Source organism: Cariama cristata, unplaced genomic scaffold, assembly GCF_000690535.1.
Source record: "Cariama cristata isolate BGI_N322 unplaced genomic scaffold, ASM69053v1 scaffold27673, whole genome shotgun sequence".
NCBI classification, from domain to species: domain Eukaryota; kingdom Metazoa; phylum Chordata; class Aves; order Cariamiformes; family Cariamidae; genus Cariama; species Cariama cristata.
The window spans coordinates 327-12,591 of record NW_009608220.1 but is presented as its reverse complement, the minus strand read 5'-3'; the positions used below and the strand labels follow the sequence as shown (position 1 = coordinate 12,591).

Here is a 12,265-nt window from a genome sequence, read left to right as displayed (position 1 = left end):
CTCATCATAATTTCTCCTTTAATGAGCTTCTTGCCTTAAAATGCTTCTATTATATCATCTTTTGTGAATTAAATGACCTTTTTTCCCTCCATGTTAAGTGCATCAAAATGTCTTGAGTTCTGACAAAGTACTACATATTCTATTCTTCTTTCTATGGTACTACTCTGCATCTTGGTAAATTACCAAAATCTTTCACTGGGAGTTGGATTTTCATGTTGAGGTTACTGTTTTGGGTTTTTTTCTTTTAATATAGTCATTTTCATTTCAGTGCCATCATCCTACTAATTTCTTCCTACTCTGTCTACATTTTAAATCATCTTCCTTGCCAAAAAAAAGTCAAATGATGACTTGGTTTTTAGGCCAGCCTGTTGTTCATCTCCTGACAGTGTGGTGTACATGCCTCATTCTTTGAAGAATTTTTCATTGCTGTACTTCTCTTCATGAGGTTTAATTCATCCTGACCTGTCTCTTCCCATTTTTGTTCTGTCATCTGTGAGTTTTCTTTGCTATTTCTTTCCTTTTTAATTCCTTATTGGAACAACTATCCCTTTCTTATTTATAATGCAATTTCTGAACAGTTTTTTTGACTTAAATTTCATTATTCTTCCACTTTCAAAATCTGTGCAGCTCAAAGTGATTTCTGTAAATGGTTCCTTTAATATCGCAAAGTTTGCTCTCTCATATCTTTTCCAAATTAAAGAATCCTAGTATATATTGTCACATGAAAACCAAACTACCTTCTTGTTGTATGAAAACCATTCTTTCTCTTTGATCGTTCTTGTTGCCTTCTTCCAGTTACATAATAAATCCCTTTTAAGATGGGAGGACCAGGACTGCATGTAGTATTCAAGACAGGATTGCTTTTTTCAGTGTATAGTATTGTATAGTTTAGGAATGTATTTTTTTACCCTCACATGCATGTATTCGCACTTATTAAAACTGAACTATGCCTGTTCTTCTGTTGCTGTCCTAAGATCCTTCAGCGTGTTCTTTGCAGTCTGTTTCATTTTTTTCACAGCATTGAATAACTCTGTGGCCTCAGCAAACTTTGGAATGGATGCTACAGATCTTTCCCGAGCATGCTGAATAGTTGTAATCTCATTGAATGTCTGCCGATAACTGCATTTACACTGTGAAAACTGACCTTTTCTTTCCTGAACTTTTAATTGCTTACTAATTCATGAAGACCTTTCTTTTCCTACAATAAGGTTGGTTTCTTTAGGATCCTTTGATAACAAATTGTGTCAAATGCTTCCTGGAAATCTAGAAAACCATATCAATTGGATCCCCTTAGTCCACATGATATTGCTTGACTTTTTCAGAAATGCTAAAAAAGTCGATGCATAACCTCCAAAAGCTGTACTAACTCTTCCTTGTTATATCATATTTACCAGTGCTCATTAATTCTGGTATTATTAAGGTTAATATAGTAAAAATTCAGTGAAAAACTTAATCTAAGTTATACATAGGTCCCCAACTCCTTCTTCTAAAACCTTTAAAACAGCACTGTTTTGGCTACTTCCTTCCAGTTCAAAGGAGTTTTAGTAATCTTTTTAGTCTCTATCTTAATAGTTCAACAATATGTTCTTTTAGAACGCTTAGTTGAGTGCTGTCAGATCTTAGAAATGGATTTGGATTTTGTTCTGATTTGAAATCTCTTCAAATAATCTTTGAGAAAAACATAATTTAGAGCTCCTCTGCCTTCTTTCAAAAAATGTGATTTCCTAAAGAGACAAGTATCAGTAATACGGGACTATGAATTCAATAACACATTGTACAACTCTTCAGAATTATAGAATACTGACAAACACAAGCAAAACTACCTTGAGTTTGTATTGTGGGGCTGTCAAGTATAACTAGAGATTGTAAACTGATTTTCCTTGTGAAGGAATGATTAATATTTTCATGTATGATATATATATACAGGCACACAATGGATATTTAAAAAAAAACCAAACGAAAACGTTTCAAATTCATATTAGCTATGTTTACACTTCATAAATAAAAGTAATAATGTTAAAAAACTTCCAAACACTTACAGTTTCTCGAAGTCAAGAGGAACAAATAATAACAGATTTAGCTAGTGTTCTTGCATACAGCATGGAAGAAAAACAAAATCCTTATTGTTAGTCATTGCAGATGCTTTTGTAAACCTGGTGGTTTTAACAGATACATTTACTATTCAATGAACATGTTTTGAGCACCTGTGCAATGTCACGTTATACTCTGTCCTGGCAAAGTTTGTTTACAATCCTTGTTTGTGGTCTGCCATTATGTGGATGCATTCTTTCCTAACATTGCCTATGAGAGGTTAGCAAGAAAACTAGTAATAGGAGGAGAAGGTGCTACTGATATAAAGAAGAAGAAAAAAACAAAACCCCTAAACATTCCATTTTTATTCTATGTTGTGTAGTAGCTGAAGTCCTGAGTAGCAAGTGTGTAAGAAAAGGTACTAAAGCACTTCTTTCCATACTTTCATGCAACTAGAGTTGTTGGGCTACATATTTACCTGATGTAATAAGATTCTCTCTTTACAGTGTATGTTTACTGTCTCAATAAAATTTGAAGATTAATGTCAGCATTTGTTATTATGTTATGAAGAATGATTTTACATGATCATGGGAAGAGCTCTTCAAAACAAAATGTAGTTGAAAGAACAGTTTTGGGGGTTGGTTAGACACTAATACGAGATCTGCAGCATAACATACTATTCTACTGACTTACTCTTCTACCATACTTGTCTGGAAGTGTTAAAAATCTTTGTGAAAGTTTAAGTGGCTCCTCCCAGTGTATTCTAAGCATTTTCTCCTCTATAGGGAGAGCCTTCAGTGACTGCAATACTGTTAATATTTTACGTGGACAAAGTAGCTGAGCTGATATAACAGCCTGTTTCCTCCAAAAGCAGTGATCTTTTCTGGCCCTGGCACTCAGCTTGACCCATCTTTGAGCCAATTCAGCTCACTTAAGTGGGCAGAAGATGAACCCCATGGGAAGAGGAGGGAGAAACTGAACAGATTAATTTGGCCATATTGTCTAACTGCACAAGTGGTCTTCCTAGCAAGCTGCTCCGCTAAAAACACTCGGAGGTCTTGCACAACAAACCCTTGTCTATTCATTGCCATCCTAAAGATATTGCAGGAACAGACCTCAGAAGTTACTGAAATGTTTGAGACCGGGAGGCACTGATAACGGCAAATTACTACTCCAAAGCCTCACCTGGCTTTGCCAGCACACAGAAAGAGCTGGACATGATAAGACCTCAGTACTTACCAACACAACATGCAAGACATTAAACAGTGGTTGCAGTTCATTTTATGAACATAGGTGCACTAATGTCACAGAGGACTAGAATAAAGAAGATTAATACAAAATTAAGTTCTTGGTAGAAATTAACTTGATCTATCTTATTGGAAAATAGACAAAACTTCTGTGCTGGAAAGACTGTTAAGCTAAGAGCTTTAAATTCACAGAATTTTGTATTGGGAGCAAAACCTCAGGTTTTTCTTTGGTGTCTGTTTTGCTGTCAGCAATGAAATATGTTCCCCTGAGCCCCACACCGTCCTCTCTGCCTTCCTTTCAGTCAGCTTCATCATTGGTAGGTTTCTCTTCTGAATCCTCATTTTCATATTCCTCATCCTTGTACCTGAAGGCATCCTCAGCTTCAGGGTCAGACTGACCCTCCTCTTCATGCTCATGGGACTGGTCAGACCGAGAGCCGGGTCTTGACTGATCATCCTCATCTTCTTCCTCCTCCTCCTGGGAATGGCCAAACGACAGGCCTGCCTTTGCTTCCTCTCCCTCCTCCTCCTCTTCTTCACGGTGCTGGTCAGAGGGCGGGCTGGACCCAGCCTCCCCTGTATGGCAAGGTTGAGGAGCATAAGGGCTGGCTCTTGCCTCTTCCTCATCCTCCAGCTCACTGGACTGGCCATCCTGGGTGGAGGTTTTTACACCTTTTCTCTTCTCTCCCTCCTCCTCCCCACAGGACTGCTCAGACCGAGGACTGCTGTCAGCTGCTTCCTCAAAGGATTCCCTGTCTTTCACTTTATCCTTGATGACTCTGAAAAGACAATTTGCGTGTGTGATTTTATTTTCAGGTAAGATCCTTTCCAGTAGGTTTTAAACTACCTTCAGGTAATCTAGGACTAATCCTGGTAGACTTGGCTGGGGTGGAACTGGGGAAGGAAAAGGGAAGGGGAGACACGAGTCTCCTCTTATGCTAGAAAGTAACTCAACTGTATTGCTTGTATACTTCAATCTTTTAATTCCCACTTCTTTTTAAATCATAGCACCTAATGGGTATTGAAAAGTATTTTTTATAAGGCCTCTTTTAAAAATTCAGTAAAGGTAATGCAGAATGAAGTGACTTACCAGCAACCTGCCAGAACTTTTGGTGAAAGGAACAAATAAAAAAATCTTTTTCTTCATTTTTCTTTGAAGTTCATTATATAACATATCCAGTGCTCTCCTCTGTTTTATGGAATAATATTTAATTCAGGAAAAACAATAAAAAATACAGACTAAAGCTAACTACATAGTAAAATATTTACCTGGGAAATAGTACAAATGATTTAAAAAAAACCCCAAACCTACACATCAAAAATTACTGTCAAATCACTAGGTATGTAGTGGCAAAACAAAGCCTTCGGTAATCTCTACCTTTCTCTGGCTCTGGCATCAGTGGAGTTACTAAAATCTTCAGCACTGGAGCGTTGTCGCAATTTAGTTGTTTGTCCTTTCTTTGAAACAAACTCTGGGCATATCCCCAGTGCTCTCAGTCTGTTAGAATAATGCTTTTCTGCAGCTATTCTGGCATTTTTCTGTAGGAAAACCACAATGGTTATGTGTTATCTAAATGCATTAAATGCCTGTCTTTTGACACTTTCGTTTATTTTTATTAATACTCTGTTTCGTTAATTGGATCTGACAAGTTGAATGATATTCACTGCAGGTAAGAATGGCAAAACAATACCTGAGAACTTTACATCAGATTTTCCTTTTCTATACTAGTTTAAATCCGGTTTGCTCCCTGCGCCCGCTGGCTAATCAGGAGCTATATATTCTGTATATAGCTATTGAGGGAGGAGGGGGAAGATGGGGAAAATCAGATGTAGTCTTCCTAGGGCTTCTCCTTTATCCCCTCTCCTCCTCTGTCTTCCCTCTCTGGGAGCTGCTGCCCTAAAAAGTAGTATTGATTCACCTTCTTACAGTGCTATTTAACAAATTATGTACGTGTGCATCTCTGCCTCTGAAACTGAGGGTGTAAATTCCATTCCTCCAGGTAATATCTGAGTGAGGAGGACTTGACCTCCAGTCCATACAGATGCTCCTGCCCCACAGCGATGGCAGACCAGGAAACCCACACAGACAGAAGGGACAAAAGAACCAGTGATCTATGACTTGCTGCCTTGCTGGGTTTGGAAACAGGTCAGGAACCACACTACTAGCACACGGTTGTACTGAAATGGAGAGATAAAAATATACTGCATCTGAGCGTTACAGTAGACACTAAGAATACCTGGATTTTCTTATTGCTTCTTTCCCAACTTACACCTCTCACATTTTTGCTGTAATTTTTTGCTATGTTTAGAGTTACTCATGTTGTAACTGAATCAGACAACACATTTACAACAGCAATCTCGGTTCCCTGTGCAAGCAAGCCACGAATACTTAGTCACAAAAATTAGTAATATTTATATGGAGATAATGTAACAGAGATTAAAATGGGCAAATATGGGTCTTAAAAGTATTTTTCAGATATCTTCTAAAAATGTTTGACTACAAATGTCTTATGCAGTATTTGAAGGTAAGATTAAGAAGTAATACAGAAGCAAAACAACCTGAGTGACTCTTTCAAAAAGCAGTGGCCTTTGTTTTACTCTTTCTTCCATTTCTTGCAACTCTTGCAAATATTCTTGCATTCTCTGCTTTTCATAATTCCTAAGAGAAATCGAGTACAAGAGAGATTATTAATAATTTATAAAACAAGAAGGAATTTTCTACAGGAGCTAAACTGCTCGTAACAAACTAAATATTGTCCTACTTAAAGATACATAAAAGGTAAATTATTTTATGGTGGTTACAGGGTCTGAGGCATATTGTCTCATTTACACAGCAATTGCTCGTCTGTAAGTACTGAACAAAACTGTCCCTTGAAGCAGTCACTTTGGATAAGCAGAGAGAAGCTCTGGCTAGTGAGGTTAAGTAGAGGCTGTCTGAGTTTGGATTCTTAGGGGTTTTTTGGATACTTCAGTATTTTAAAAAATTTAGATACTTAGTTTTTTTTTAAATGATGATTTCATACAGATATTCCAGCTGTTCTAAGCAAAATTAAACAAGATACACCATAGGAAATTACTATCATTAAATAAAAGTCAGTACTTTAAAGTCTGATGATAAGAATCTCGCTCCTTTACCAGTCTATCTCACAAGAGGGGTGGCCACATTCTGGATCACACTTTTTTCCTAGCTGGTTTGTCAAGGGCCCAGTCAATATAGCAGGATGATGAAACTGTTGAATCATCAACTGAAACGACATCTCAGATCGTAGTAAGCACTAGATAATCCAGGTAGCATGGGTCGTAATCCTCGAAAGACACCTCTTTGTGATGTTGCCTCTGTACTGGGCCAGCTCTAGCGCATTACTAAGTCAGACACTTAAGGGCAAGTACGAGAGCTCAGGGGCATTTTACACCTCTGTCTCCTCCTGCCTCGTTCCCTTACCATCCTCTGAATTTCTGCAATACGGCTGTGCATTAAGGCAAGTTATTTGCTATTTTGAGGGACTGAACTTCATTGTTGCTACTTGCTTGCTCTCTCAGACGGCTTTCTACAAACCTAATTATCTGTTAGAAGAGTACTTACATTAATACACCTTATTACCCAGCCTATGCTGAAATAAGCATTATCAAGTTAAGCACTTGTACCAGCCTTAATGCATCAGCACTAGGGGAGTAATCTTGCTTTGTAATAGCATAATTTTATGCACAGACAAGAATTAGGCATGTTTTACAATACTTCTGAAATCTGATTAAGCTAAATACTGTAATGTGAAGTTCGCTGTTGAATGAACTCAAATCAAATCTGTAAACACACCCACTGTCTCTCTTAATTCGCCACCCTGCTACTGTAACTCAAATTGTTTCCTGCTTCTGTCCTACAGTCAGCAGATCATCTGCCCAAGAACATTTACATTATAAAGCTCCTGTTATTAACAGTGTCTGCTGGTCATGTTACAAAAGCAATTGTGCTTGAGCTTTTACTCTAACAGAATATTTAAAGGGACTGCCCTCTTTGACCTGCATCTCTGCCGCTGCATCGCTGCTCTCCAGGACCCTGTGTAAGCCTTGCTTCTCCTAGACCACCGCTTCTTCCTACGTGTGCTTTGGATTCGGCTGTCTTTGGGGGCGGTGGTAGGTGGGCATAGCTGTAGGCTGGACAGTCAATGACTGCCCACGTGGCCAAGCAAAATGCTTGTTGCAATGCTGCTTCTAGCGCGTCCCGGCTGAGCCACTCCACTTCGTGCTTTCAGCATGTGAGAAGGCAGGTGTGCTTCAGTTTCCGCTATTTTCTCTTCCTGGTCACAGTGAAGCAACGTTAGTGGTGAATAACCATTACAAGGTTTGCTGGTGGAACAATGTGCAGTATTGCCTCAAAGGTGGTGCTGCACTATTTTAGCAAATTTGCTTGTAACAGCCCAGAATTTAAAGTCTATCAAGAATAAATCCAGTTTTCTGTTTTAGCTATAAAGAAGAGACCCATGTAAAGCAAAAAATGAATGAGGAAACCTATTTGTTACCTTTCAGCTCGGCTATAAAGACAGCCCTAGCCTCCACTCTCATTTTGGAAAGATCTCTATCCTCGACCATATTCTAAAAGCCTTAAAGTTTAGTATGGTAACTTCAAAGTTGACAGTTCAAGCTATGAATCTTGTAATCAGGCGTATCTCACAATCATTCACCTTTCTATTGTTTTGCCCTACTTCTGTCAGTTACTGGTAATTTGTCTGATTACTGGAAATTAGGATTCATAGTCACTGCCCAAGAATCCTGCCTATGCATGAAGCAACAGAGGCCGAGCAGTCAGCACCTCGCACCGTCTCCACATCACAGTGCCTTAAATGGATGATACTGCTGCAGTGCCATCGTGCCAAGACAGATTATAAACTCACTAAAGACTCATTCAAACAGGACTAATATTTTTTTTCCTAAGATTAAAAAGAACAAAAAGCAGAAATGGTTAAATGAGCCACAGACACAAGGTCAAGCAGCAATTCTAGAGTTAGATCAGCATCAGAGAGCTGGAGCCATCTGGACTGCTAGCTTAGAGCACACTGAGAAGGCTCTCCTGTCTTTCCCTGCATAATACTATTCTCAGCCGTATAGAAAGAGTCTTTGAATTTGTATCTCTACTAAAGGTAACTTTGGATCCTGTTCCTCCTAAGCACCAGCAGCTTCCTGGTTAGGAGGTGATACGTGTGTCAAGTTAAAATAATATTCCTGCTCTAATTTTCTCTCAAGTAGAGATCTGGGACAAAGAAGTGAATTGTGAAATGTTTACTACTGTAGGAGACAGCTAGCACCAAAGTTATATCAACACCTATCAATTCAGCAGTGCAAAGACATTCTGTAGCTACACTGTTCCTTTTCCTTTTGATTTTTTAAATTTTTTTCTTTAGTTGATATGTCAGTTGAGAGAACGCAGGAGTCTCCTGTTAGCTAATCTATAATACCGTAAGGTGTAGCATACAGATTGAAATAATTAGAACAGGCAACAATTTCCCAGTTGAAATACTAAATTTGGCCACTTTTTTTACTAGCTGCTTGTACAGTGCATAATTTATCAAATGTGTGATTATGTAAACTTAGACTATGCTATTTTTTACATTGTATGTTTAACATACAATGTAGAATGAGAGCGTCAGGATTCAGGGGAATGCAACAAAATACCTGAATGTTTTTAATTTGGATTTAGACATCTGAGCTAGGCTCTGATGTGGGTCATTGGCCTCAGCCCGAGTTGTTACAATTTTCTGGAGTTTTTTCATTCTTTCTTTCTGCTTTGTTCTGTTCTTTTTTTGTTGGTCTTCCAGCTTTCTCTTTTCCTCAAGTGAATTCCTGGTGGAAAAATAAACTAAGGCTGAATTCATTTTAAATCAAGAGCAAGAATTCAAGGGATGCTTTGGCAAAGGAGATTCAAAAGAGAGAAACAGGGTGAAAACAGGGTTGGCATAAGAGGACGCTAGGTACATGCCATTTTAAGGGATTCAGGCACATCCTGGCAAACAGCAGTCATTTGTCCCTTTCTTACAGACATTCTGAGAAAAACGCACGACTGTTTTTCTTTAACAATCATAAATACCAATTAAGTCCTATATTTAAATATTTTAAGTTTTATATTATAATTAAGCCCTTATATTAATCTATTAAGTCTTATATTCACTGCATGGAAGAATTAACCACCTATGTAGAAATACAAAAGAACTCTACTCTTACAGTATATATAAAACGTAGAGCACCATTAAAGTAGTCACCTTATGGCTTGTAGCCGTCGTCTTGTGGATTCTGTGATTTTTGGCGATTTAGAGTATCCAGATCCTAAGAGATGTGAATTTGCACTTGAATATCTCATTTGAGGTTTACTTCTTGGAGAGGCATATGGCCAGCGTGTTTCTTTCAACTTCTCTTCATCTTCCTGAATGTCCTTCAAAATCTTCCCTTTGTTTGAGGGAATATGTGGAGTACGAAGATCGAAAGGTTCACAGACTGTAAGGTGTTTCACTTGTTTTTGTTGCAGGAGCCGTTTCTGAAATTTCTGGTGTAGTAGTTCAAAATCCGGAATACTTGATTTGATCTTGGGTTTATGTTCTGTTTGCTTTGGTTCTATGCCCTTGTGTTTCTTCTTTTTATTGGTATCTTTTAAAGCCAGCCTGCTGTTGGGTAGAGATGAGTTACGTAGCAACTCTTCAGCTCTCATTCTGATCCTGATTTCTCTGTAGAGCTCTTCTTCCTTTAGCTTGTCATTAACAGCTGGACTATAAACACATTTAGGAACTGGGTTTGCTTTGAACAGTTTTGTTTTCTTTTCAGGTGCAGACAGGTCTCTTAATTGCATTTTCCTAATTTCATTCCTTTGCTTCTCTCGTTCAATGAATTTAAATGGCTTCTGAGAAGCCAAGAGCTTGAGTTTGCTTCTCTCTTTCACAGACCTCCTGCGTTCTTCGTTTCGTTGCACGATTTCATGGTAGAGCGGAAGGAAGATGGCAGCGGGCACTGGATTGGCTCGGAATTTTTTCTGACACTCTGCTTCTTCCTCTAGTTGCTTCTTCAGTAAGTTATTTTCCATTTCAATCTGTGACTTTGATTTGATGTTCTGTTCTTTTTTTCTGGCTTCTCTGATAGTCATCTGGAAAGGCCTGGGCACAGTAACTTTTGGTGACCATGCTTTCGGTTTCTTCTGTCTCACTCTGAAGGCTGGTGAGCATGGCAAGCTGTGTTTGGTGCGGGAGATGTAGTCTTCCACAGAGAACCCGTCCCACATTTTTTCAATCCGTCGCTTAGCAAATGCAGATGATCCAGTTTCACTACCATTTTCTTCAAATGCTAATTCTCTGTCAGACCCATCAGATATACTTGAGCCTAAGGGATCACTTAAGTCAGAGTCTGAAAAGGATTTGTGAAAATTTAGAGGCTGATAGGAGCTCTTCTCCCAAGTTGGCCTTTAAAAAAGGAAAAAAAAAAAAAGTTGTTTTGAGTCCAGTCCCACATCAATGCAAAGCCAGTAACTTCCATTTTAAGGTATCATCACTAGAAACAAAAATGAACAGCGCTGGTGGGGAAGAGGAGAGGGAGGAAGAGAAGGGAAAAGACAAGCACATTGGGCACTCACAGCAGATCATCGTTTTAAGTGCATGCTGATCATGAACAAGCCAGCACTTCTTAAGGAAAGGCACCGTGCTTTACTAAACATGTTGCCTGGTCTCTGCTGCACACGCGCTTGTAAATCTCACAGTCTGTTAGCAAGGTGAATAAGCATTTTTATTATTAAAACTAACTTTTCTGTGATTATCTGCTTATAGGAAATGGGGGGAGTAACACTTTCCAGCCCCAGAAAAAACCCTGCTGTTTTACAGATGTCTGCAAAGCATTTGGGAATCTTCAGATAAAAGGTACCACCAGACTTACCTACAACACCTGTTAGAAGCAGCATTTTTCTTGTCCGTGGGTTGTACTCCTTTTAAATATAGTTTATTTCGATACATACTTTCTAATTTTGCCATGGTCTCCAAGTGGGCATTCTTCAACTCTTCTAGCTTCAAGTAATATTCTTGATTTGAATTGCACATTTTGGAAAAGTCTATCCACTTGTCACAGTCTCCATTTACAGAAGGGGTCTGCTCTCTGTCGGTATTTGAATCCAAATCAAAACCATCCTAGAAGAGATGTTTGTAAAGTTTTCTGACTATTAGAAGAAAGGGGAACAAGGTTCTTAACATTGCTTTATCCCTATTAAGTCTAACGAATGATACAGTAGCACCAAATAGAGATATCTGTATACAAATGTTAATGCAGAGTTACGGGGAATAAGGGTCCTATTTAAAGCATGTAAAATCCCTAGGTCTGTCTCTGTAATCAATATATTTATACCAGGAAATATGATCAAAATGACTTATAAAAGTTTAACTATTTTGTAAAAAGTATAATTTTTCCTTCATTACTACACAGCTCTAAAAAAAGCCTTTATTTAAAACAAAACAAAACCACAACAGAACCTTCTCTGCCTCCTATTTCCATAAGCATTCTAAAAATAAGTCATTAGATCTCTTGCGTATAAGTGTTTATTCCTATTTCCACAACTTCTTGTGAAATGATAGGAATTCTGCACGACTTCGATTTCAAATAGCGTTTGGCAGCTTGCAGTTGTGTGCAAGTAAGCACATTCTTTAAACATTTTTTTAAAGCTTGCACAAGCTAAAGAAGTAGAAGTTATTAAAACCAGGTTAGTCTGCATTATAAAGGCTTCCATTATTTTTTTTAAGCATTATGTTTTAAAAAGTTACAGGGCTAGTTTCTTTATCCAAAAATTAGAATACTACTTTTCCAGACGGAGGGATTTTAATAAGCTTTGACACGTCAACAAAAAGCCTTGTTTATGTTTTGTCACCGTTTCACTGCAAAACTCTTTAACTCGTTTTCTCCGTGGCACAGTGACCTAACACAACGTGAATTATACGAGCAAAGAAGCGAATTTCAGAAGCCGTCACAGAAGG

At 38.3% G+C, this 12,265-nt stretch overlaps 1 protein-coding gene across 1 annotated transcript; it reads right to left on the bottom strand.

Moving 5' to 3' along the window:
• Positions 1-3,576: 3,576 nt before the first annotated feature.
• Positions 3,577-11,353, bottom strand: FAM161A (family with sequence similarity 161, member A). The gene is made up of 6 exons (XM_009697056.1): positions 11,181-11,353; positions 9,530-10,714; positions 8,946-9,113; positions 5,838-5,937; positions 4,657-4,817; positions 3,577-4,057 (listed from the first exon to the last, which is right to left on the bottom strand). Exons 1-6 carry the CDS (start codon positions 11,339-11,341, stop codon positions 3,577-3,579), a joined length of 2,256 nt encoding a protein of 751 aa, XP_009695358.1. The 5' UTR covers positions 11,342-11,353.
• Between the last annotated feature and the right edge of the window lie 912 nt (positions 11,354-12,265).

Coding starts and splice junctions, on each gene's coding strand:
- FAM161A (XM_009697056.1), bottom strand. CDS start 11,341: ATGTGCAATTCAAATCAAGAATATTACTTGAAGCTAGAAGAGTTGAAG. Junction 9,114..9,529: donor CGACGGCTACAAGCCATAAG/GTGACTACTTTA, acceptor TTTTTCCACCAG/GAATTCACTTGAGGAAAAGA. Junction 4,058..4,656: donor GATGCCAGAGCCAGAGAAAG/GTAGAGATTACC, acceptor TTGTCTTTTCAG/AGTCATCAAGGATAAAGTGA.